Raw genomic sequence first — 27650 nt, 5'->3', positions numbered from 1 at the left:
GTTACGAAGTAGCAATGAAAATTGTGTTCTGGTTGGGGGTCACCACAACACAAGGAACTGCATTGGAAATGTTGAGAACCAAAGCAAAAGCAAACTTTCAGCTCTGCTTGACTGTTCAGAGAATCCCAGAGTTTGGGGCAACCTCACTGGTCATCTAGTCCACCCCTGCTGGACTCCACGGCACCGTTCAGGGTGCGGCTCCCGAGCCGCGTGTGATGCCACCCATTGCTCCTTGCCCCAAATGCCCCGTCTAGTGCCAGCCTTAATTGAGCTCGTATCAGTGCCACCCGGTTGGGAGTTGGGGGCAACCTCAATGGTCATCTAGTCCAGCCCTGCTGGACTCCACGACACCATTCAGGGTGCGGCTCCCGAGCCGCGTGTGATGCCACCCATTGCTCCTTGCCCCAAATGCCCCGTCTTGTGCCAGCCTTATTTAAGTCCGTATCAGTTCCACCCGGTTGGGAGTTGGGAGGAATCTCAATGGTCATCTAGTCCAGCCCTGCTGGACTCCACGGCACCGTTCAGGGTGCGGCTCCCGAGCCGCGTGTGATGCCACCCATTGCTCCTTGCCCCAAATGCCCCGTCTTGTGCCAGCCTTATTTAAGCCCGTATCAGTTCCACCCGGTTGGGAGTTGGGAGGAATCTCAATGGTCATCTAGTCCAGCCCTGCTCGACTCCAAGGCACCGTTCAGGGTGCGGCTCCCGAGCCGCGTGTGATGCCACCCATTGCTCCTTGCCCCAAATGCCCCATCTTGTGCCAGCCTTATTTAAGCCCGTATCAGTTCCACCCGGTTGGGAGTTGGGAGGAATCTCAATGGTCATCTAGTCCAGCCCTGCTCGACTCCAAGGCACCGTTCAGGGTGCGGCTCCCGAGCCGCGTGTGATGCCACCCATTGCTCCTTGCCCCAAATGCCCCGTCTTGTGCCAGCCTTAATTGAGCTCGTATCAGTGCCACCCAGTTGGGAGTTGGGGGCAACCTCAGTGGTCATCTAGTCCAGCCCTGCTGGACTCCACGGCACCATTCAGGGTGCAACTCCCGAGCCGCGTGTTATGCCACCCATTGCTCCTTGCCCCAAATGCCCCGTCTAGTGCCAGCCTTAATTGAGCTCGTATCAGTGCCACCCGGTTGGGAGTTGGGGGCAACCTCAATGGTCATCTAGTCCAGCCCTGCTGGACTCCACGGCACCGTTCAGGGTGCGGCTCCCGAGCCGCGTGTGATGCCACCCATTGCTCCTTGCCCCAAATGCCCCGTCTTGTGCCAGCCTTATTTAAGCCCGTATCAGTTCCACCCGGTTGGGAGTTGGGAGGAATCTCAATGGTCATCTAGTCCAGCCCTGCTCGACTCCAAGGCACCGTTCAGGGTGCGGCTCCCGAGCCGCGTGTGATGCCACCCATTGCTCCTTGCCCCAAATGCCCCATCTTGTGCCAGCCTTATTTAAGCCCGTATCAGTTCCACCCGGTTGGGAGTTGGGAGGAATCTCAATGGTCATCTAGTCCAGCCCTGCTCGACTCCAAGGCACCGTTCAGGGTGCGGCTCCCGAGCCGCGTGTGATGCCACCCATTGCTCCTTGCCCCAAATGCCCCGTCTTGTGCCAGCCTTAATTGAGCTCGTATCAGTGCCACCCAGTTGGGAGTTGGGGGCAACCTCAGTGGTCATCTAGTCCAGCCCTGCTGGACTCCACGGCACCATTCAGGGTGCAACTCCCGAGCCGCGTGTTATGCCACCCATTGCTCCTTGCCCCAAATGCCCCGTCTAGTGCCAGCCTTAATTGAGCTCGTATCAGTGCCACCCGGTTGGGAGTTGGGGGCAACCTCAATGGTCATCTAGTCCAGCCCTGCTGGACTCCACGGCACCGTTCAGGGTGCGGCTCCCGAGCCGCGTGTGATGCCACCCATTGCTCCTTGCCCCAAATGCCCCGTCTAGTGCCAGCCTTAATTGCGCCCGTATCAGTGCCGCCCGGCTGCGTGGCGCCATCCGGCATTCCAAGGGGCATTTTGGTGGCAGCTGAGGATAAACTTTGCTTGACTCGAGAACCAGGAGGAGGAACATAGAGGGAGGGCTAAGGAAATACTCGCCTCCCTTTAGGAAGAACTGTAGTTTTCTGAGCTCTCCGGACACGGTAACACACACACCACACACCCCGGCCCCTCCTTTACCTCCTGTGGTTACTTTTTCCCAAGACGGGCAAGGAATAAGGACTCAGGACTACTTGGGCGCGCTTTGCCGAAAGACTGACCATACTCTGTCAAATGGGAGAGAACGGCAGTCACCTGTAAACTTGTAAACTTGGCAATTTGTTTTTGTTTCTTATTATTTTCCCCCACGTTGCCATCTCCCAGGTTGTTTTGGAAATAGTTGTGAGGTCCTTGCAAAGGCGGCCCTAGGTAATTTTCAACGGTAAGCAAACAGTATTTTGGTGCCCCCCCCCCCCCAAACCAATCACTGATATATATTTTCTGTTCGTCGTGGGAGTTCTGTGTGCTATATTTGGTTCAATTCCATCATTGGTGGAGTTCAGAATGCTCTTTGATTGTCGGTGAACTATACATCCCGAGAATTACAACTTGCAGAAATAACAACAACATGGAGGTTCTGTGTAGGAAGTTTGGCCCGATTCTATCATTGGTGAGATTCAGAATGCTCTTTGATTGTCGGTGAACTATACATCCTGAGAATTACAACTTGCAGAAACAACAACAACATGGGGGTTCTATGTAGGAAATTTGGCCCGATTCTATCGTTGGTGGGATTCAGAATGCTCTTTGATTATAGGTGAACTATAAATCCCAACAACTACCAGTCCCAAATGTCAAGGTCTGTTTCTCACAAACTCTATCAGTGTTCACATTTCGGCATATTGAGTATTGGTGCCAAGTTTGGTCCAGATCCATCCTTGTTTGAGTCCACAGTGCTCTCTGGGTGTAGGTGAACTACAACTCCAAAACTCAAGGTCAGTGCCCACCAAATTCTTCCAGTATTTTCTGTTGGTCATGGAAGTTCTGTGTAGCAAATTAGGTTCAAATACATCGCTGGTGAAGTTCAGAATGCTCTGATTATAGGTGGACTATAAATTCCAACAACTACAACTCCCAAATCTCAAGGTCTGTTTTCCCCCAAACTCCACCAGTGTTCATATTTGGACATATTGAACATCCATGCCAAGTTTAGTCCAGAACTCCCATGGCTAACAGAAAATACTGGAAGGGTTTGGTGGGCACTGACCTTGAATTTGGGAGTTTTAGTTCACCTACATGCAAAAGACCACTGTGGACTCAAATAGTGATGGATCTGGACCAAACGTGGCATGGATACTCAATATGCCCCAATGTGATCACTGGTGGAGTTTGGGGAAAATAGACCTTGACATTTGGGAGTTGTAGTTGCTGGGATTTTCAGTTCATCTACAATCAAAGAGCATTCTGAACTTCACCAATAATGGAACTGAACCAAACTTGGCACACAGAATTCCCATGACCAACAGAAAATACTGGGTTTGGTGCGCATTGACCTTGAGTTTTGGAGTTGTAGTTCACCTCCATCCAGAGAGCACTGTGGACTCAAATGATGGCTCTGGAGCAAACTTGGCATGAATATGCATGCCCAAAAGAGATCACTGATGGGGTTTGGGGAAACTAGACCTTGACATTTGGGAGTTGTAGTTGCTGGGATTTACAGTTCATCTACAATCAAAGAGCATTCTGAACTCCACCAATGATGGAACTGAACCAAACATTCACACAGAACTCCCATGACCAACAGAAAATACTGGGAGGGTTTGGTGGGCATTGACCTTGAGTTTTGGAGTTGTAGTTCACCTCCATCCAGAGAGCACTGTGGACTCAAATGATGGATCTGGAGCAAACTTGGCATGAATACGCATGCCCAAAAGAGATCACTGATGGAGTTTGGGGAAACTAGACCTTGACATTTGGGAGTTGTAGTTGCTGGGATTTATAGTTCACCGACAATCAAGGAGCATTCTAAACTCCACCAATGATAGCATTGAACCCAACTTGGCACGCAGAACTCCCATGACCAACAGAAAATACTAGAAGGGTTTGGTAGCCATTGACCTTGAGTTTGGGAGTTGTAGTTCACCTACATCCAGAGAGCACTGCTCACTAAAGAATTCCTCACAAGCTTGGTTGACTTCTTCTGTGTATATGGACAAAATCAAATTTTTTGAGTGAAGGACATCCATTGGGTTGTTAGGTGTGTTGTGTCCAAATTTGGTGTCCATTCGTCCAGTGGTTTTTGAGTTCTGTTAATCCCACAAACGAACATTACATTTTTATTTATATAGATATCAGAGGGGGAACTTTTGGTCGTTTCTGTTGTCTATCCCTGTGTGTTTCTTGGGAAGATGCCTCTGAGGGTGCCTGCCATAGATGTGTGCGAAATGTCAGGAGAGAATGCTTCTGGGACATGGCCAGGCAGCCCGGAAAACTCACAGCAACCCAGTGAACCCGGCCATGAAAGCCTTTGACAACACATTCCAAAATATATTTATATCTATATATATAAATCTGTTAGGTTGGTTCAACGGGACAGCAAAACTCAAAAACCCCCCAACGAAACTTAACCAAAATTCCCATGCCCATAACACAACCCACAAGGTACAAACATATCTACTCAAAATGAAAACAACACAACAACACACTCACAAAACGGCAAAACAACAAAACTAAAAAAAACCCAACGAAACTTAACCAAAATTCCCATGCCCATAACACAACCCACAAGGTACAAACATATCTACTCAAAATGAAAAACAACACAACAACACACTCACAAAACAGCAAAACAACAAAACTCACACGCAACCCCACGCTCCATCACTCCCCCCACCGCCGCACACACACACGGAACCCTATGCTCCATCACTCCCCCCGCCGCCGCACACACACACACAACCCCACGCTCCATCACTCCCCCCACCGCCGCACACACACACGCAACTCCACGCTCCATCACTCCTCCCACCGCCGCACACACACACACAACCCCACGCTCCATCACTCCCCTGCCCCAACCTTACCTCCTTTTACTTCACGCCACCTCCAAACCCCACCCTGCCCCTTCCCGCCCTGTCAAAATCCAGGAAAGACAGGAAGGAAGGAAAGAAGGAAGAAAGACACAGGGAGGTAAAGAAAAAGGGGGAAGGAAGGAAAGTTAGAGAAAGAAGGAAGAAGAAAAGGAAAGAAAAGGAAAGATGGAAGGAAAGAAAAGAGAGACAGCAGAAGAGAAAGAAAAAGGGGGAAGGAAGGAAAGAGGTAGAGAAGGAAGAAATGAGAGACAGAGGGAGGGGAAAAAAGGGGGAAGGAAGGAAGGAGAGAAGGAAAGAAAAAAGGGAATGAAGGAAGGAAAGAGGGAGTGAAGGAAGGGCGAAAATGTAGAGAAAGAGGGAGGGAAGGAAAGAGAGAAGGAAGAAAAGAGACCAGAAGGGAAAGAAAAATGGGGAAGGAAGGAAGGAAGGAGAGAAGAAAAAAGGGAATGAAGGAAGGAAAGAGGGAGTGAAGGAAGGGGGAAGATGTAGAGAAAGAGGGAGGGAAGGAAAGAAGGAAAGAGAGAAGGAAGAAAAGAGACCAGAAGAGAAAGAAAAAGGGGGAAGGAAGGAAGGAGAGAAGGAAAGAAAAAAGGGAATGAAGGAAGGAAAGAGGGAGTGAAGGAAGGGGGAAGATGTAGAGAAAGAGGGAGGGAAGGAAAGAAGGAAAGAGAAGGAAGAAAAGAGACCAGAAGAGAAAGAAAAAGGGGGAAGGAAGGAAGGAGAGAAGAAAAAAGGGAATGAAGGAAGGAAAGAGGGAGTGAAGGAAGGGGGAAGATGTAGAGAAAAAGGGAGGGAAGGAAAGAAGGAAAGAGAGAAGGAAGAAAAGAGACCAGAAGAGAAAGAAAAAGGGGGAAGAAAGGAAGGAGAGAAGGAAAGAAAAAAGGGAATGAAGGAAGGAAAGAGGGAGTGAAGGAAGGGCAAAGATGTAGAGAAAGAGGGAGGGAAGGAAAGAAGGAAAGAGAGAAGGAAGAAAAGAGACCAGAAGAGAAAGAAAAAGGGGAAGGAAGGAAGGAAGGAGAAAAGAAAAAAGGGAATGAAACAAGGAAAGAGGGAGTGAAGGAAGGGGGAAGATGTAGAGAAAGAGGGAGGGAAGGAAAGAAGGAAAGAGAGAAGGAAGAAAAGAGACCAGAAGAGAAAGAAAAAGGGGGAAGGAAGGAAGGAGAGAAGGAAAGAAAAAAAGGAAGGAAGGAAGGAAAAGAGGGAGTGAAGGAAGGGGGAAGATGTAGAGAAAAAGGGAGGGAAGGAAAGAAGGAAAGAGAGAAGGAAGAAAAGAGACCAGAAGAGAAAGAAAAAGGGGGAAGGAAGGAAGGAGAGAAGGAAAGAAAAAAGGGAATGAAGGAAGGAAAGAGGGAGTGAAGGAAGGGGGAAGATGTAGAGAAAAAGGAAGGGAAGGGAAGAAGGAAAGAGAGAAGGAAGAAAAGAGACCAGAAGAGAAAGAAAAAGGGGGAAGGAAGGAAGGAGAGAAGAAAAAAGGGAATGAAGGAAGGAAAGAGGAAGTGAAGGAAGGGTGAAAATGTAGAGAAAGAGGGAGGGAAGGAAAGAAGGAAAGAGAGAAGGAAGAAAAGAGACCAGAAGGGAAAGAAAAAGGGGGAAGGAAGGAAGGAGAGAAGGAAAGAAAAAAAGGAAGGAAGGAAGGAAAAGAGGGAGTGAAGGAAGGGGGAAGATGTAGAGAAAGAGGGAGGGGAGGAAAGAAGGAAAGAGAGAAGGAAGAAAAGAGACCAGAAGAGAAAGAAAAAGGGGGAAGGAAGGAAGGAGAGAAGAAAAAAGGGAATGAAGGAAGGAAAGAGGGAGTGAAGGAAGGGGGAAGATGTAGAGAAAAAGGGAGGGAAGGAAAGAAGGAAAGAGAGAAGGAAGAAAAGAAACCAGAAGAGAAAGAAAAATGGGGAAGGAAGGAAAGAGATAGAGAAGGAAGAGGAGAAGGAAAGATGGGAGGGAAGGAAGGAAGGAAGGAGGGAAAGAAGGAGAGAAAGAGGGAAGATTGGCCACAGCAACGCGTTGCGGGTAAATGTTGTTATTTCTATTATTATTATTATTCTGCTATTCTTCCTCTGAGACCCTTTTAGGGGGAATGGGAGAGATGTCAGGTCCCAGAGGCAATGCATTGCATTATTGTTATTGTTATGATGGTGGTGAAATAAAAGGAAATAAAAAGTGAAAGAAGGAAGCAAACAGGGAGGGAAGAAAGGCAAAGGAAGAAAGGGGGAGGGAATGAAGGAAAGAGAGAAGGATGAAACCAAGTAGTGAAAGAAGGAAAGAAAGAAGGAAAGAGGTAGAGAAGGAAGAAAGGAGAGAAAGGGAGAGGAAAAGGGGGAAGGAATAGGTAGGGACTTCTCTTTCATAATAGTCCAGATATCTACCTCAACTTTGATAAGTTTTACTATAGGCCACAGCAACGTGTGGCAGGGCACAGCTAGTTTTTAAATAAGATGTTCAAATGTGGAGTAAACCTGACAATTAACAATCCTAGTGTGAGAAGAATTTTCACAGTTCGGGATGTCATCCGTGCAAAATTTCAAGACGATTGCTTTGCATAGAAAAGGGTCTGTTGTGCAAAGGAAATGGTTAGTTTTGCCTTGAGAACAGTGGGTCTCAACCTTTCTGATGCCGCGACCCCTTAATACAGTTCTATATGTTGTGCTGACCCCCAACCATGACATTATTTTTGTTGCTACTTCACAACTACAATTGTGTTACTGTTAGGAATCATCATGTAAATAACTGATATGTAAGATGTATTTTAATTCAGCGGATCAAATTTGGCACAAATACCCGATACGCTGACATTTCAATACTGGTGGAGCGGGGTGGGGGGACTGATTTTGTCATTTGGGAGTTGTAGTTGGTGGGATTTATAGTTCACCTACAATCAAAGAGCGTTCTGAACTCCACCAGGAATGGAATTGAACCACACTTGGTACACAAAACTCCCATGCCCAACAGAAAATATTGGAAGGGTTTGGTGGGAATTGACCTTGAGTTTGGGAGTTGTAGTTCACCTACATCCAGAGAGCACTGTGGAATCATATAAAGATGGATCTGGACCAAACTTGGCATGCAATATGCCGAAATGTAAACACTACTGGAGTTTTGGGGAAATAGACCTTGACACTTGGGAGATGTAGTTGCTGGGATTTATAGTTCACCTACGATTAAAAAACGTGGACTCAAACAATAGATCTGGACCAAACTTCACACAAATACTCAGTATGCCCAAATGTAAACACTACTGGAGTTTTGGGGAAATAGACCTTGACACTTGGGAGATGTAGTTGCTGGGATTTATAGTTCACCTACAATTAAAAAAAGTGGACTCAAACAATAGATCTGGACCAAACTTCACACAAATACTCAGTATGCCCAAATGTAAACACTACTGGAGTTTTGGGGAAATAGACCTTGACACTTGGGAGATGTAGTTGCTGGGATTTATAGTTCACCTACAATTTAAAAAAGTGGACTCAAACAATAGATCTGGACCAAACTTCACACAAATACTCAGTATGCCCAAATGTAAACACTACTGGAGTTTTGGGGAAATAGACCTTGACCCTTGGGAGATGTAGTTGCTGGGATTTATAGTTCACCTACAATCAAAGAGTCCCTTGAACCCCACCAATGATAGAATTGGCCCAAACTTCCAACACAGAACCCCCATGCCCAACAGAAAATATTGGAAGGGTTTGGTGGGCATTGACCTTGAGTTTGGGAGTTGTAGTTCACCTCCATCCAGAGAGCACAGTGGACTCAAACAATAGATCTGGACCAAACTTCACACAAATACTCAATATGCCCAAATGTGAACACTACTGGAGTTTTGGGGAAATAGACCTTGACCCTTGGGAGTTGTAGATGCTGGGATTTATAGTTCACCTACAATCAAAGAGTCCCTTGAACCCCACCAATGATAGAATTGGCCCAAACTTCCAACACAGAACCCCCATGCCCAACAGAAAATATTGGAAGGGTTTGGTGGGCATTGACCTTGAGTTTGGGAGTTGTAGTTCACCTCCATCCAGAGAGCACAGTGGACTCAAACAATAGATCTGGACCAAACTTCACACAAATACTCAATATGCCCAAATGTGAACACTACTGGAGTTTTGGGGAAATAGACCTTGACCCTTGGGAGTTGTAGATGCTGGGATTTATAGTTCACCTACAATCAAAGAGTCCCTTGAACCCCACCAATGATAGAATTGGCCCAAACTTCCAACACAGAACCCCCATGCCCAACAGAAAATATTGGAAGGGTTTGGTGGGCATTGACCTTGAGTTTGGGAGTTGTAGTTCACCTCCATCCAGAGAGCACAGTGGACTCAAACAATAGATCTGGACCAAACTTCACACAAATACTCAATATGCCCAAATGTGAACACTGGTGGAGTTTGGGGAAATTAAAGCTTTGTCTTTGGGAGTTGTAGTTGTTGAGATTTATAGTTCACCTACAATCAAAGAATCCCTTGAACCCCACCAACAATAGAATTGGTCCAAACTTCCAACACAGAACCCCCATGACCAACAGAATGTACTGGAGGGATTTGAGACGAATTGATAGTGATTCAAGGGAGATGTAGTTCACCTTCCACCTTTTATTTATGGGTCTTTGGTGACCCTTCTGACGCCCCCTCGCGACCCCCCTAGGGGTCCCGACCCCCAGGTTGAGAAACGCTGCCTTGAGAAAAATAATCCGTTTTTTTCCTGTACAGAAAATGCTGTTTCCTACGAGATCGCCCAAATTCAGGACTTTTTCTGCACAAAATTGTTTTTATTTGCACAGAAAACAGCGTAAAGAACCCCGTCTCAGCGTATAGTTAACCAAAGACTTAACTAAGTCGCATCTCTTTGTCTGACCGCCCAAAATAATAGAAAGGTCCTTTAATTGTGCTCTGGTTGTAAGCAAAATTCCCCGTGAAACCTATTCTTAGTACAATAGGTAGAAAGCTGAGTTACAATCCCGGCGAAAGGGTCAAAATTGTGACTAACTAGGGATTGTAAATGGTAAAGATTGACGGATGAGTCAATCTCATCCGTTATTATAAATTATGGTTTTGGCATAATTTCTAACGTAACTTGCCCTGAAACCTACTTGATGGGGAGAAGGAGATTCGTTTTGCTGGCAATTTAGGACTGAGAGAAAGAGGAAAGGGGGGCTAATAATAATAATAATAATAATAATAATAATAATAATAATAATATATTTATGAGCCAATTTTTCTTTCCTAAGAGAGACTAAAAAAACCACACCTAAAAACATTATTATTATTATTATTATTATTATTATTATTGTGTTATTATTATTATTATTGTGAAGCATTCTCTCCTGATGTTTTGCCCACATCTTCTATTATTATTATTATTATTATTATTATTATTGTGTTGTTATTATTATTATTATTATTATTATTATTATTATTATTGTGAAGCATTCTCTCCTGAAGTTTTGCCCACATCTTCTATTATTATTATTATTATTATTATTATTATTATTGTGTTGTTATTATTATTATTATTATTATTATTATTATTATTGTGAAGCATTCTCTCCTGATGTTTTGCCCACATCTTCTATTATTATTATTATTATTATTATTATTATTATTGTGTTGTTGTTGTTGTTGTTATTATTATTGTGAAGCATTCTCTCCTGAAGTTTTGCCCACATCTTCTATTATTATTATTATTATTATTATTATTATTATTGTGTTGTTATTATTATTATTATTGTGAAGCATTCTCTCCTGATGTTTTGCCCACATCTTCTATTATTATTATTATTATTATTATTATTGTGTTCTTGAAGGCTTTCACGGCTGGAATTACTCAGCTGCAGAGAGTTTTCCAGGCTGTCTGGCTTTTTCCCAGAAGCATTCTCTCCTGACATTTTGCCCACATCTATTATTATTATTGTGTTATTATTATTATTATTATTATTATTATTATTATTATTGTGTTGTTGTTGTTGTTGTTATTATTATTATTGTGAAGCATTCTCTCCTGATGTTTTGCCCACATCTTCTATTATTATTATTATTGTTGTTGTTGTGTTGTTGAAGGCTTTCACGGCTGGAATTACTCAGCTGCAGAGAGTTTTCCAGGCTGTCTGGCCTTTTCCCAGAAGCATTCTCTCCTGACATTTCGCCCACATCTATTATTATTATTATTTTTATTATTATTGTGTGGTTGTTATTATTATAATTATAATTATTATTATTGTGAAGCATTCTCTCCTGATGTTTTGCTCACATCTTCTATTATTATTATTATTATTATTATTATTATTGTGAAGCATTATCTCCTGAAGTTTTGCCCACATCTTCTATTATTATTATTATTATTATTATTATTATTATTATTATTATTATTATTGTGTTGTTGAAGGCTTTCACGGCCAGAATTACTCAGCTGCAGAGAGTTTTCCGGCTGTCTGGCCTTTTCTCAGAAGCATTCTCTCCTGACGTTTTGCCCACATCTATTTTTTTTATTATTATTGTGTTGTTGTTGTTGTTATTGTTATTATTATTATTGTGAAGCATTATCTCCTGAAGTTTTGCCCACATCTTCTATTATTATTATTATTATTATTATTATTATTATTATTGTGTTGTTGAAGGCTTTCACGGCTGGAATTACTCAGCTGCAGAGAGTTTTCCAGGCTGTCTGGCCTTTTCCCAGAAGCATTCTCTCCTGACGTTTTGCCCACATATATTATTATTATTATTATTATTATTGTGTTGTTATTATTATTATTATTATTATTATTATTATTATTATTATTGTGAAGCATTATCTCCTGAAGTTTTGCCCACATCTTCTATTATTATTATTATTATTATTATTATTATTATTATTATTATTGTGTTCTTGAAGGCTTTCACGGCCGGAATTACTCAGCTGCAGAGAGTTTTCCAGGCTGTCTGGCCTTTTCCCAGAAGCATTCTCTCCTGACGTTTTGCCCACATCTATTATATTATTATTATTATTATTATTATTATTATTATTATTATTATTATTATTATTGTGAAGCATTCTCTCCTGATGTTTTGCCCACATCTTCTATTATTATTATTATTATTATTATTATTATTATTATTATTATTATTATTGTGTTGTTGAAGGCTTTCCCGGCTGGAATTACTCAGCTGCAGAGAGTTTTCCAGGCTGTCTGGCCTTTTCCCAGAAGCATTCTCTCCTGACGTTTTGCCCACATATATTATTATTATTATTATTATTATTATTATTATTATTATTATTATTATTATTATTATTATTGTGAAGCATTATCTCCTGAAGTTTTGCCCACATCTTCTATTATTATTATTATTATTATTATTATTGTGTTCTTGAAGGCTTTCACGGCCGGAATTACTCAGCTGCAGAGAGTTTTCCGGGCTGTCTAGCCTTTTCTCAGAAGCATTCTCTCCTGACATTTGCCCACATCTATTATATTATTATTATTATTATTATTATTATTATTATTGTGAAGCATTCTCTCCTGATGTTTTGCCCACATCTTCTATTATTATTATTATTATTATTATTATTATTATTGTGAAGCATTATCTCCTGAAGTTTTGCCCACATCTTCTATTATTATTATTATTATTATTATTATTATTATTATTGTGTTGTTGAAGGCTTTCACGGCCAGAATTACTCAGCTGCAGAGAGTTTTCCGGCTGTCTGGCCTTTTCTCAGAAGCATTCTCTCCTGACGTTTTGCCCACATCTATTATTATTATTATTATTTTTATTATTGTGTTGTTGTTGTTGTTGTTATTATTATTATTATTATTATTATTGTGAAGCATTATCTCCTGAAGTTTGGCCACATCTTCTATTATTATTATTATTATTATTATTATTATTGTGTTGTTGAAGGCTTTCCCGGCTGGAATTACTCAGCTGCAGAGAGTTTTCCAGGCTGTCTGGCCTTTTCCCAGAAGCATTCTCTCCTGACGTTTTGCCCACATATATTATTATTATTATTATTATTGTGTTGTTGTTATTATTATTATTATTATTATTATTATTATTATTATTATTGTGAAGCATTATCTCCTGAAGTTTTGCCCACATCTACTATTATTATTATTATTATTATTATTATTATTGTGTTCTTGAAGGCTTTCACGGCCGGAATTACTCAGCTGCAGAGAGTTTTCCAGGCTGTCTAGCCTTTTCTCAGAAGCATTCTCTCCTGACGTTTTGCCCACATCTATTATATTATTATTATTATTATTATTATTATTATTATTATTATTATTATTGTGAAGCATTCTCTCCTGATGTTTTGCCCACATCTTCTATTATTATTATTATTATTATTATTATTATTGTGAAGCATTATCTCCTGAAGTTTTGCCCACATCTTCTATTATTATTATTATTATTATTATTATTATTATTATTATTATTATTATTGTGAAGCATTATCTCCTGAAGTTTTGCCCACATCTTCTATTATTATTATTATTATTATTATTATTATTATTGTGTTGTTGAAGGCTTTCACGGCTGGAATTACTCAGCTGCAGAGAGTTTTCCAGGCTGTCTGGCCTTTTCCCAGAAGCATTCTCTCCTGACGTTTCGCCCACATCTATTATTATTATTATTATTATTATTATTATTATTATTATTATTATTATTGTGAAGCATTATCTCCTGAAGTTTTGCCCACATCTTCTATTATTATTATTATTATTATTATTATTATTGTGTTCTTGAAGGCTTTCACGGCCGGAATTACTCAGCTGCAGAGAGTTTTCCAGGCTGTCTGGCCTTTTCCCAGAAGCATTCTCTCCTGACGTTTCGCCCACATCTATTATTATTATTATTATTATTATTATTATTATTATTGTGTTCTTGAATGCTTTCACAGCCGGAATTACTCAGCTCCGGAGAGTTTTCCGGGCTGTCTGGCCTGATCCCAGAAGCATTCTCTCCTGACGTTTCGCCCACATGTATTATTATTATTATTATTATTATTATTATTATTATTATTGTGTTCTTGAAGGCTTTCACGGCTGAAATTACTCAGCTCCAGAGAGATTTCCGGGCTGTCTGGCCTTTTTCCCAGAAGCATTCTCTCCTGACATTTCACCCACATCTATGGCAGGCATCCTCAGAGGTTGTGAGGTCTGTTGGAAACTAGGCAAGTGGGGTTTATATATCTATGGGATGATATCCAGGGTGGGAGAAAGAACTCTTGTTTGTATTGTCAAAGCCTTTCGTGGCCGGAATTACTGGGTTGCTGTAAGTTTTCTGGACTTTATGGCCATGTTCCAGAAGCATTCTCTCCTGACGTTTCACCCACATCTATGGCAGCATCCTCAGAGGCATCCAGAAGAACGTTCAGAAACTTCAACTGCTTCCAAGGTCAGCTGCTAGACTGCAAACAGGAGCAGGATATAGAGAAAGAACTACTTTGCTCCTGAAGCAGCTACCCTGCCCAAGATTGAATACTGGTGGGGGATTGATTTTTTGTCATTTGGGAGTTGTACTTGGTGGGATTTATAGTTCACCTACAATCAAAGAGCATTCAGAACTCCACCAACCATGGAATTGAACCAAACTTGGCACACAGAACTCCCATGACCAACAGAAAATACTGGAAGGGATTAGTGGGCATTGACCTTGAGTTTTAGAGATGTAGTTCACCTACATCTAGAAAGCACTGTGGACTCAAACAATGATGGATCTGGACCAAACTTGGCACAAATACTCAATGTGCCCCAATGTGAACACTAGTGGAGTTTGGGGGAAATAGACCTTGACATTTGGGAGTTGTAGTTGCTGGAATTTATAGTTCACCTACAATCAGAGAGCATTCTGAACTCCACCAACGATAGAATTGAACTAAACTTGGCATACAGGACTCCAAAGACGAACAGAAAAGACTGGAAAGGTTTGGTGGGCATTGACCTTGGGTTTTGGAGTTGTAGTTCACCTATATCCAGAGAGCACCGTGGACTCAAACAAAGATGGATCTGGACCAAACTTGGCATGAATACTCAAAATGCTCAAATGTGAACACTGGTGGAGTTTTGGGGGAAACAGGAACTACAACATTTGGTGAGTTGTAGTTCCTGGGATTTATAGTTCACCTACAATCAAAGAGCATTCTGAACCCCACCAAGGATAGAATTGATCCAAACTTGGCACACAGAACTCCGATGAACAATTGAAAATACTGGGAGGGTTTGTTGGGCATTGATCTTGAGTTTTGGAGTTGTAGTTCACCTATTTCCAGAGAGCGCAGTGGACTCAAACAGTGATAGATCTGGACCAAACTTGGCACAAATACTCAATATGCCCAAATATGAACACTGGTGGGGTTGGGGTAGGAACTGATTTTGTCATGTGGGAGTTGTAAGTGCTGGGATTTATAGTTCACCTACAATCAATGAGCATTCTCAGCTCCACCAGTGATCGAATTGTGCCAAACTTCCCACACAAAAACCCCATGAGCAGCAGACTACACAGAGAAGCCATTGAAATCCACAAGAAGCATGTGGACAATTTCAACAGAAAGGAGGAAACCATGAAAATGAACAAAATCTGGCTACCAGTATTTTTTAAAAACTCTAAAATTACAACAGCAAAACAACAGAGAGAAAACAATCTGGGACATCTAATCACCTCTCAACAAAAGATTGCTCCAGGCACAGTCAGGCCATTGTATGCTAATCAAGGTGTTCAGTTGAAACATTCACCCCCTAACTCCAGCAGACAAGAGTTCTTTGTCCCACCCTGGTCATTCCACAGATTTTTTTTTGTCGTGTCAGGAGTGACTTGAGAAACTGCAAGTCGCTTCTGGTGTGAGAGAATTGGCCATCTGCAAGGACGTTGCCCAGGGGACGCCCGGATGATTTGATGTTTTTATCATCCTTGTGGGAGGCTTCTCTCATGTCCCCGTATGAGGAGCTGAAGCTGATAGAGGGAGCTCATCCATTCTCTCCCTGGATTTGAACCTGCAACCTGTCGATCCTCAGTCCTGCCGGCACAGGGGTTTAACCCACTGCACCACCGAGGGCTCCACAGATATATAAACCCACTTTCCTAGTTCCAACAGACCTCACAACCTCTGAGGATGCTTACCATAGATGCAGGCGAAACGTCAGGAGAGAATGCCTCTAGAACATGGCCATATAGCCCGAAAAAACCTACAACAACCCAGAAAATGCTGTGTTTTCTGATGGCCTTTAGCGACCCCTGTGACATCTTTTGACGACCCCCCTAGGGGTCGCGAACTCCAGGTTGAGAAACACTGGTGTAAGTGGACAGCCGAGTCACACATATTTTCACTTTTACTATATGTATTCCCAAACTCAAAGTCAATACCCAGCAACCCTTCCAGTATTTTCTGTAGGTAATGTGTGCCAAGGTTGGTTCAATTCCATCACTGGTGGAGTTCAGAATGCTCTTTAATTGTAGGTGAACTATAAATCCCAGTAAGTACAAATCCCAAATGTCAAGGTCTATTTCCTCCAAACTCCATCTGTGTTTGTATTTCGGCATATGGAATATTTGTGTCAAGTTTGGTCCAGATCCATCGTTGTTTGAGTCCACAGTGCTCTCTGGATGTGGGTGAACTATAATTCCCAAACTCAAGGTCAATGTCCACCAAACCCTTCCAGTGTGTTCTGTTGGTCATGGAAGTCCTGTATGCCATGTTTGGTTGAATTCCATCATTAGTGGGGTTCAGAATGCTCTTTGATTGTAGGTGAACTATAAATCCCAGTAAGTACAAATCCCAAATGTCAAGGTCTAGTTCCTCCAAACTCCATCTGTGTTCGTATTTGGGCATATGGAATATTTGTGTCAAGTTTGGTCCAGATCCATCGTTGTTTGAGTCCACAGTGCTCTCTGGATGTAGGTGAACTACAACTCCCAAACTCAAGGTCAATGTCCACCAAACCCTTCCAGTGTTTTCTGTTGGTCAGGGGAGAACTGTGTGCCAAATTTGGTTCAATTCCATCGTTGGTGGGGTTCAGAATGCTCTATGATTGTAGGCGAACTATAAATCCCAGCAACTACAACTCCCAAATGATAAAATCATTTTTTTGAGTGAAGGACATACATTGGGTTGTTAGGTAACTAATGTTAGGTGTCTTGTGTCCAAATTTGATGTCAATTCTTGCAGTGGTTTTTGAGTTCTGTTGATCCCACAAACGAACATTACATTGTTATTTATATAGATGTATATATAGAAGAAGATATCTATGTGTGTATGTGCGTGTGTGGCTGAAATTACATCTCCAAGTGTCCGTGTTGTGACTAACGTGGTGCCCCTCCTTCCCTCCACGCAGCCACGGGGCACATGCCTGACGGGCTCCACAAGAAGAAGCACACGCGGCCCACCTTCACGGGGCACCAGATCTTCGCCTTGGAGAAGACCTTTGAGCAGACCAAATACCTGGCCGGACCGGAGCGGGCACGGCTGGCCTATTCCTTAGGCATGAGCGAATCCCAGGTGAAGGTGAGTCCCTCCAGACCTATCTAATCTAATGCTCTTCCCTTTTTTGGCTAGCTGACCTTGCCCAAAACAGGGTGAGCGCTAGATTTGCAACCTACAGTCATCGTCGTGCTGAGCCCAAGTGAAAGGGGAAGCTGCTTCAGCTCCTTTTTGAGGAACATGGTGTCTAACCTAATGCTCAGGGCTCAACGCTATGCCGCCCTGGGATGTGTAGTTTGTGAGGCATCAGCATCCTTTGGCAGGTAACTACGTAGATCCTTCATTACAGCATTGCACCAAGGCAGAGGTGCACCCCAACATTGCTGGATGTTTTGGGGCTCTACCACTTTCTCCTCGTAGAGATGTTCAATGTATTGTCGAAGGCTTCCATGGCCTGAATCACTAGGTTGTTGTAGGTTTTTTCGGGTTATATGGCCATGGTCTAGAGCAGGGGTCCCCAAACTACGGCCCGCGGGCCACTTCCGGCCCACCAAGGAAACTTATCCGGCCCGCGGAGGAGGAGTCCCCCCCACACACACACAGTGCCCCTCCCTTGGCAGGCTCACGCTATCCGTCAGGCCCAATGGGCAGTGTGGGCCAGCCAAGGGCAGCTGCTCCGCGTGGCCTACTCGCGCATAGAGCACCTCGCGAGGTGCTTTAAGCACGAGTAGGCTGCACGGTGCTGCTCCTCCCTTGGCAGGCTCACGCTATCCGTCAGGCCCGATGGACAGCGTGAGCCAGCCAAGGGCAGCTGCTCCGTGTGGCCTACTTGCGAGTAAAGCACCTCGCAAGATTCTTTACGCCCGAGTAGGCCACGTGGAGCAGCTGCCCTTGGCTGGCTCACGCTGTCCATCAGGCCTGACGGATAGCGTGAGCCTGCCAAGGGAGGGGCACTGTGTGTGGGGGGGGGCACGCCTCCTCCGCAGGCAAGATAAGGCCCGTGGAGATGTCTGATGTCTGAGGTGGAGTCTCCCTTGGCCTGGAGAGCCCAGTTGAGGTGGTTCAGTCCATCTTGGAGGAGGTGGGCTTCGCAGATTCTTTTGGCACGGTCTGCCAAGGCTTTAATGGTGCTTCTTTGTTGACTTGGGTGATGGTTGGAGTTTTGATGTAGATCTCTATCTGTGTGTGTGGGTTTTCTGTAAACGGTGTGACCCAATTGTTGCTCTGGTTTGCGTTTACAGAAAACCCACACACACAGATAGAGATCTACAGAAAAACTCCAACCATCACCCAAGTCAACAAAGAAGCACCATTAAAGCATTGGCAGAGCGTGCAAAAAGGTTCTGCGAAGCCCACTTCCTCCTCCAAGATGAACTGGACCCCTCAACTGGGCTCTCCAGGCCAATGGAGACTCCACCTCAGACCTCAGAAGAGCTGCAAGACAACCGAGAAGAAGCCACGAGAGTAAAGATGAAGATCCACCCAGAGGGAAAGTGTTCTTGCCAGACATCAAGGGAACCACTGACCGCAGAGGGAAGCTGATGAGGAAACACAACATGGAAACTATCTACAGACCCACCAAGAAAATCCAAGAAATGCTCCGTTCAGCAAAGGACAAGAGGGATCCTCTCACCTCTGCAGGAGTCTACCGTGTACCATGCAGCTGTGGACAAGAAGTCTACATAGGGACCACCAAACGCAGCAGCATTGCCCAACACACGAATCAAGGAACATGAAAGGCACTGATTCAACCAGAGAAGTCAGCCATAGCAGAGCACCTGATGAACCAACCTGGACACAGCATCTTATTTGAAAACACAGAAATGCTGGACCACTCCAACAACCACCATGTCAGGCTTCACAGAGAAGCCATTGAGATCCACAAGCATGTGGACAATTTCAACAGAAAGGAGGAAACCATGAAAATGAACACAATCTGGCTACCAGTATTTAAAAACTCTAAAATTAGAACAGCAAAACAAGAGAGGAAACAAACAAGGACATCTAATCACCTCTCAACAAAAGCTGGCTCTAGGCACTGTCAGGCCATCATATGCTAATCAAGGTGGTCAGTTGAAACATTCACACCTAGCTCCAGCAGACAAGAGTCCTTTGTCCCACCCTGGTCATTCCACAGATATATAAATCCTTTTTCCTAGTTCCAACAGACCTCACTACCTCTGAGGATGCTTGCCATGGATGCAGGCGAAACGTCAGGAGAAAATGCCTCTAGACTATGGCCATATAGCCCGAAAAAACCTACAACACTACCTCTGAGGATGCTTGCCATAGATGCAGGCGAAACGTCAGGAGAGAATGCCTCTAGACTATGGCCATATAGCCCGAAAAACCTACAACAAACCTCTACCACTTTGGTTTCTCATGAAGGAATTCTAAGCGGGCAGCAACTCTATGGCCAAAGGACACAAGAGGGGAGTTTTGGATGTTGTGCGTTACGTCCAGCAGCAAATACTTTTTGTGGTTGTGCATTAGAAGAGATAGCACAGGAGACCCGAGTTAATGGGGGACATACGGATCCTTGGGATCTGAACTTGGGAAAATTAGGGAACCAGGTGCATCTACACCAGGCATGGGCAAGCTTCGGCCCTCCTGGTGTTTTGGACTCCAACTCCCACAATTCCTAACAGAGTCCATTGAGACATGAAGCAAATGAAGCAGGCAGAGAAGGCAAGTGAAATTTCAAGGCTCTTTACTGGCTTGACGATTAAGCCCAACTCACGTATCTAATAATAATAATAATAATAATAATAATAATAACAATAATAATAATGTATTTATCACCCATCCTATCTCTCCGAAGGGACTCTCCGTTCTCTTCTCCCAGCTTAACATTCCTCAGGAGGAAAGGAGGAAGGAAAAAAGAGAAGGGAGGGAGGGAGGAAGAGTAGGATGGAAAGAAGGAAGGGTGGAAGGGAATGGAGGAAGGGAGGGAGAGAAGGAAGAAGGAAGGAAAGATAAAAGGGAAGGAAGAAGAAAGAGGGAGAGAGGGGAGGAGGGAGGAAAGAAGTAAGGACGAAAGGGTGGAAGGGAATGGAGAGAGGGAGAAACAGTGAGTGAAGGAGGGAGGGAGGAGAGAAGGAAGGAGAGAAGGAAGGAAAGAAATAAGGAAAGGGAGGGAGGGAGGAGAAAGAGGGAGAGAGGGGGAAGGAGGGAGGAATGAGGGAGGGAATGGCAAAAGGGTGGAAGGGAATGGAGAAAGAGAGGAAGAGGGAGGAGAGGGAGGGAGGAAAGAGAGAAGTAAAGACAGAAGGGAAGGAGGGAAGGGAGGGAGGGAGGGAGGGAGGAGGAAGTAAAGAGAAGAAAGGAAGTACGAAAGGGTGGAAGGGAATAGAGAGAGGGAGAAAGACGGAGGGAAGGGAGGGAGGGAGGAAAGAGAGAAGGGAGGAAAGAAAAAGGGAAGGAGAAAGAGAAGAAAGGAAGGACAAAAGGGTGAAAGGGAAAGGGAGAAAGAGGGAGGGAGGAAAGAAAGAAAGAAGGAAAGACTGAAGGGAAGGAAGGAAGGAAGGAAGGAGAAAGAGGGAGAGGGAGAGGGAGAGGGAAGGAAGGAGGAAAGAAAGAGGGAAGGAAGGACAAAAGGTTGGAAGGGAATGGAAAAAGAGAGAAAGAGGGAGGAAGGAAAGAGAGAAGGAAGGAAAGACAGAAGGGAAGGAAGGAAGGGTGGAAGGGAATAGAGAGGGAGAAAGATGGAAGGATGAGAGGGAAGGAGGGAGGAAAGAGAGAAGGAAGGAAAGAAAAAGGGAAGTAGGATAGAAAGAGAAGGAAGGGTGAAAGGGTGAAAGGGAAGGGAGAAAGAGGGAGGGAGGCAAGAGAGAAGGAAGGAAAGACAGAAGGGAAGGAAGGAAGGAAGGAAGGAAAGAGGGAGAGGGAGAGGGAGATGGAAGGAAGGAGGAAAGAGGGAAGGAAGGACAAAAGGGTGGAAGGGAATGGAAAAAGAGAGAAAGAGGGAGGGGAAGGAGGGAGGAAAGACAGAAGGAAAGACAGAAGGGAAGGCAGGGAGGGAGGGAAGAAGGGAGGACGGGAGAGAAGGAGGGAAGGAAGGAAGGAAGGAAGGAAGGAAGGAAGGAAGGAAGGAAGGAAGGAAGGAAGGAAGGAAGGAAGAGTGAAAGGGAAGGGAGAAAGAGGGGGGAGGGAGGAAAGAGAGAAGGAAGGAAAGACAGAAGGGAAGGAAGGAAGGAAGGAAGGAAGGAAGGAAGGAAGGAAGGAAGGAAGGAAGGAAGGAAGGAAGAAAGAGTGAAAGGGGAGGGAGAAAGAGGGGGGAGGGAGGAAAGAGAGAAGGAAGGAAAGACAGAAGGGAAGGGAAGGCAGGCAGGCAGGCAGGCAGGCAGGCAGGCAGGCAGGCAGGCAGGAAGGAAGGAAGGAAGGAAGGAAGGAAGGAAGGAAGGAAGGAAGGAGAAAGAGGGAGAGAGAAGGAGGGGGGAAAGAGAGAAGGAAGGACAAAAGGGTGGAAGGGAATGGAGAAAGAGAGAAAGAGGGAGACAAAAGAGAAGGAAGGAAAGACAAAAGGGGAGAAGCGAGGTAGGGAGGAAAGAGAGAAGGAAGGAAAGAGAGAAGGAAGAAAGGACAGGATGGTGAGAGAGTGGAGGGACTGAGAAAAGAGCCCAAGGGGCCACATCTGGTCCCCGAGCCTGGGTTTGCCCGTTCCTGATTTAACTCGTAGGTTCCTAATAAATGGACCATTGGTCTCTTTTGTGCCATAGTGCCATCTCAAAACCCACTTTGCTCCTCTTGCTGTACATTTGGGGTGGCCAAGCTGGCCAGTGGCAACCTTCCTAAGCCAATGAACCCCTGATTGGAGGCGAAGCACAATCCATATTTCCAATTGCCATCATGTTAACAACAAGTTTGAATTATGGCCGTGGTTGAACGCTGGAGACATTTGGCAATTAATGGCCTGTTTTACAATGGCCATTACTTTGGAGGTGGACGCCGTTCCAGATTAGTACTTGATTTTCCGTACGCATCTAAACAAACCAATTAACGCTGCCTGCCCAGTTAGACAAATGGGAGTCAATTAATCATGGGAGATGGAGTCGCTTCATTAATTGCACAAGGGAAACGTAGCCTGAGCTCTGGTTTGTGTTTGGATAACATGGGAACAGCTTAAAATTGGGGGCATGGGTAAATTTGGGTCTTCTGGGTGTTTTGGACTCCAACTCCCACCATTCCTAACAGCCTCAGGCCCTTTCCTTTCCCCCCTCAGCCGCTTAAGCGGCTGAGGGGGGAAAGGAAGGGGCCTGAGGCTGTTAGGAATGGTGGGAGTTGGAGTCCAAACAGGGGCGGCTCATCCATTACGCGAAGTAAGCAGTCGCAGAACACTTTTTTTTGCCAGGGGCGCAGAGGCGCCTCTGTAAATGCCCCTCGACCGCCACTTGAGGAGCGCCCCCCTCGGCTCACGTCGTCGTTCTAAAAGGGATTTTTGAGGATACTTGCAATGAATGACAATCCTAAGTGCCTGCTTTTCCAGAGGGCCTTGGTTTGCAAAGATACTGATGTGTAGAGAAAGAGTTGCCAAGGAGGAATCTACCACTTCCTCATCCTCCCTTCATTTCCCAGCTGCTTGAAGTACCGACCTACAGATACCTCACCTACAGACAGGGGCGGCTCGTCCATTACGCAAAGTAAGCGGTTGCGGTACACTTTTTTTGCCAGGGGCGCAGAGGCGCCTCTGTAAATGCCCCTCGACTGCCACTTGAGGAGCTCCGCCTCGGCTCACAACAGCCTTAGCAGTCCTGGGGGAGCCTCGGCTTTCTTGCCTCGCTGTCGGGCGATCCTCTTCCCAAAGGGGCCGGGCCCTTGAGCCTTGCCTAACCCCTCTCGTTCCTGCTCCACCCGGCCACTGGGTGCACGAGCAGAGCCGGCGCTCAATCGTTCTCCGCATTCGATCCCTTCCCCATGACCGGGTCCCTTTCCCGATCCCCCGGCCCTCCACCCGCCTCCTCTCCTCTCCCCAATCCGCGGATGGGACAAGGGGTGGAGCCACCACACCTGGCCCGCTTTGGGTCCGAAGGCGTGTCTGAAGACCCCAGCGTGCGCACCAAAAGTCGCCTCTTCTCCTGACTTTCTCTTCAGCCATTGGGACCAAGAGAGAGAGAGAGAGAGCCCCTCCGGCTGGAGGTATCTCCCACCTCCGCTCCCTCCTTTGTTTTTGCGCCTACCTTCTGGAAAGGTGGGCATCTCCACCTCTGTCTCTCTCTCTCTCTCTCTCGGGAGCAAATGCGGCAAGTGTAGTTACTGGGATGTATAGTTCACCTACAATCAAAGAGCATTCTGAACTCCACCAATGATGGAATTGAACCAAATATGGCACACAAAACTCCCACGACAAACAGAAAATATATATCAATGATTGGTTGGGGGGGGAGCGCCAAAATACTGTTTGCTTGTTGTTGTTGTTCATTCGTTCAGTCGTCTCCGACTTTTCGTGACCTCATGGACCAACCCATGCCAGAGCTCCCTGTCGGCCGTCACCACCCCCAGCTCCTTCAAGGTCAGTCCAGTCGCTTCAAGGATGCCATCCATCCACCTTGCCCTTGGTCGGCCCCTCTTCCTTTTACCTTCCACTTTCCCCAGCATCATTCCCTTCTCTAGGCTTTGCTGTCTCCTCATGATGTGGCCAAAGGACTTCATCTTTGTCTCTAGTCTCCTTCCCTCCAATTACTTAGGGCCACCTCTGAGTCCAAAACACCCGGAAGGCCCAAAGTGTTGCCCTTGCAATAAGGAACAGCAAGCAACCCTCGTATCAACATATCTCAAGCCCATCTGGTTCTGCAACCACAGGATTTATAATTTGAGGTCATTATTAATTTTGCAAGTTAATTGCAAGGGCCTTCTTAATTGTCATAACACTTTACTCAATTTGCTCGATCGTCGTGCCGTTGCACAGAATCAATGCAACTTAATCAACGTTGCAAATTATGCTTTCGCCTCTGTTGGGAAGCGTGAACCCTCAACCAGAAGTAAAAAAATTGGCTACGTGTTGTCGAAGGCTTTCGTGAGTTTCCCGGAATTCCGGAAGCATTCTCTCCTGACGTTTCGCCCACATCTATGGCCGGCATCCTCAGAGGTCTGTTGGAAACTAGTCAAGTGAGGTTGATATCTCTATGGAATGATGTGCAGGGTGGGGAGAAAGAAAGGACTCTTGTCTGCTTGATGTTGCAATTGACCACTTTGATTAGCATTGAATGCTCTCGCAGCTTCAAAGCCTGGATGCTTCCTGTCTGGAGGAAATCCCTTTTTTGGGTGATGTTACCTGGACATGATTGTTTCCTGTCTGGAATTCATTATTTTGTAGTGTTGCTCTTTATTTACAGTCAAACAAAGGATTCCCCCAGGCAGGAAGCATCCAGGCTTTGAAGCTGCAAGGCGATTCAGTGCTGATCAAGGCGGCCAATTGCAACATCCACATTTGCCTCAAATAGACAAAGAGTTCTTTCTTCCACCCTAGGCATCATTCTACAAGTATATAAACCCCACTTGCCTAGTTTCCCATAAACCTCATAGCCTTCGAGGATGCCTGCCATAGAAGGAGGTGAAATGTCAGGAGAGAATGCTTCTAGAACATGGCCAGACAGTCCAGAAAAAAACACAGCAACCCAGTGTTCCGGCCTAGAAAGCCTTCGACAACACAATATCTCATAGAGTCTCAAATCAATTAAACCTAGTTTGTGGCAGCCACAGAAATGACTACATGTCTGGAGTAGAACAACTGCTTTCAAAGAAAAGACCGCACAATTAAACAGGAAATTACACTTTGGGGGGCCCCAGTGGAGCAGCGGGTTAAACCGCTGAGCTGCTGAACTTGCTAACCAAAAGGTTGGCGGTTTGAATCTGGGGAGCGGGGTAAGCTCCTGCTGTGAACCCCAGCTCCTGCCAACCTAGCAGTTTGTAAACATGCAAGTGTGAGTAGATCAATAGGTACCGCTTCTGTAGGAAGGTAATGGCGCTCCATGCAGTCATGCTGGCCACATGACCTTGGAGGTGTCTAGGGACAAAGCCGGCTCTTCGGCTTAGAAATGGAGATGAGCACCAGAGTCCCAGAGTCAGATAACCTTTACCTTACCTAATGCTTTCAAACTAAAAACAGGGGGAAAAATTCAAGTTTTGTTACATAGTGTCATTTTTGAGACTAACAATGCTGATGGTGGTGTGGACAGAGAATTAAAGACACATTCTCATTGGTCTACAGCAATCAATCATCTCATTGGTCTAAGTTGGCTATACGATATTCATGGGCGCTCTAACAGAGAGGAAGATTTTAACTATAGTCTATGGTTCTCCGGCCACAAACACTCAGTTGGAAAGTATCTGTAGGTCTGGGTTGTTGTAAGTTTTTTGGGCTATATGGCCATGTTCTAGAGGCATTCTCTCCTGACGTTTCGCCTGCATCTATGGCAAGCATCCTCAGAGGTAGTGAGGTGAGGTATCTGTAGGTAGAGCCGGCCCTAGGTAATTTTCAACGGTAAGCAAACAGTATTTTGGTGCCCCACCCCCACCCCCACCAATCATTGATATGGAGCAGGAACGAGAGGGGCTAGGCGAGGCTCAAGGGCCCGGCCCCTTCGGGAAGAGGATTGCCCGGCAGTGAGACAAGGAAGCCAAGGCTCCCCCCGGACTGCTAGGGCAGGAAGTAGAGGCTCCTCAAGTGGCGGTCGAGGGGCATTTACAGAGACGCCTCTGCGCCCCTGGCAAAAAAAAAGTGTACCGCAACCGCTTACTTTGCGTAATGGATGAGCCGCCCCTGTCTGTAGGTGAGGTATCTGTAGGTCGGTACTTCAAGCAGCTGGGAAATGAAGGGAGGATGAGGAAGTGGTAGATTCCTCCTTAGCAACTCTTTCTCTACACATCAGCATCTTTGCAAACCAAGGCCCTCTGGAAAAGCAGGCACTTAGGATTGTCATTCAAGTATCCTCAAAAATACCTTTTAGAACGATGACGTCTCTCCTGCCCTGGGGACTTTTAAAGAGAGTCTGGGTGGCCATCTGTCAGGAGGGCTCTGGTAGTGCTTTGGTAGAAAGGGGACTGGACGAGGCGGCCCGTGGGGTCTCCTCCAGCTGTATGGTTCTAGGGTTCTAAAGCCGTTTTGCCCCGTTTGGCACTCTTTCCTGACCCGGCGCCTGTCCTTCCAGGTGTGGTTCCAGAACCGGCGCACCAAGTGGAGGAAGAAGAGCGCCTTGGAGCCCTCCTCCTCCTCCTCGCCGAGGGCCGGGACTGGGCCGGGCGAGCGCTCCATCTCCGACGAGGACGATGAGTACAACAAACCCCTGGACCCCGATTCGGACGATGAGAAGATCCGGCTCCTGTTGCGCAAACACCGGGCTGCCTTCTCCGTCCTGGGCCTGGGCTCCCACAGTGGCTGAGGGACCGTCCGGACAAAAGGGATGGGGTGGGATGGAGTGGGATGGGGTTTTGCAATGAGGGTGGGGGGCACAAGGAAGACTGGCAGCCAGAACATCTTCAAAGATGAGACTCTCAAAGAAGAGGGGTTCAGGTGGCCAACTCCAGGCTCCAACCAGGTTGGAAGCCTCCAGATCTTCACAGAAGACAGAGGGACATCTCCACAATGATTCTGGCTTCCGGCTGGTCTCAAAACTGAGTCTGGCTGGGAGTCTGACGGGGCATCCACACTGCAGAACGGATACCGTTTGGCACTGCTTCAACTGCCACGATTTGGCAGAGGAGGTGGCAAAAGTGCCGCCTCCGTGGCATGAAACCGAACCAGTGGCAGTGAAAGCTGTGCCAAACCTAGACTGTGCATGCATCCTGATTTTCAGTAAAGCAAAGTTGCAGATGTTTCCATCCAACACTGTATTCACACACATGTTTTAAACGGACCTATACATTAACTCCAGGAGTTGTGGTGCAAATACTAGCCAGTGGGTACTTCCTAAAGACATTTCCTCTGAGTTCAAATGGTTCCATATTGAAAAGCCAAGGAGTTGGATTACACACACGCATATACGAGGGGCGCCCGTTAAAGATTTCCCCTATTTATTTATCGTGTCATCAGCAATCAGACATTTGTATTACATTTTTAACAAAAGCAAACAGACAGACAGACAAAACACAGAATTTGCAAGCTTGGTAGTTGATTAAATGTCCTTTGACCAGTATCTGGCCACTTGGAGTGCCTCTGGTGTTGCCGCAAGAAGGTCCTCCCTTGTGCATGTGGCAGGGCTCAGGGTGCATTGC

At 45.4% G+C, this 27650-nt stretch overlaps 1 protein-coding gene across 1 annotated transcript in view; it reads left to right on the top strand.

Moving 5' to 3' along the window:
- Positions 1 to 26818, top strand: part of NKX6-3 (NK6 homeobox 3) — a 30273-nt gene extending 3455 nt beyond the window's left edge. The window contains exons 2-3 of the mRNA XM_060787327.2: positions 17356 to 17525; positions 26588 to 26818. Coding sequence (XP_060643310.2) covers positions 17356 to 17525; positions 26588 to 26818 — 401 coding nt within the window. The remainder of the gene's footprint in view (positions 1 to 17355; positions 17526 to 26587) is intronic.
- The last annotated feature ends 832 nt before the right edge of the window (positions 26819 to 27650 follow it).

This window comes from Anolis sagrei, chromosome 7 (genome assembly GCF_037176765.1).
Source record: "Anolis sagrei isolate rAnoSag1 chromosome 7, rAnoSag1.mat, whole genome shotgun sequence".
In the NCBI taxonomy this organism is placed as follows: Eukaryota; Metazoa; Chordata; class Lepidosauria; order Squamata; family Dactyloidae; genus Anolis; species Anolis sagrei.
This window is presented reverse-complemented; position numbering and strand designations above follow the sequence as displayed.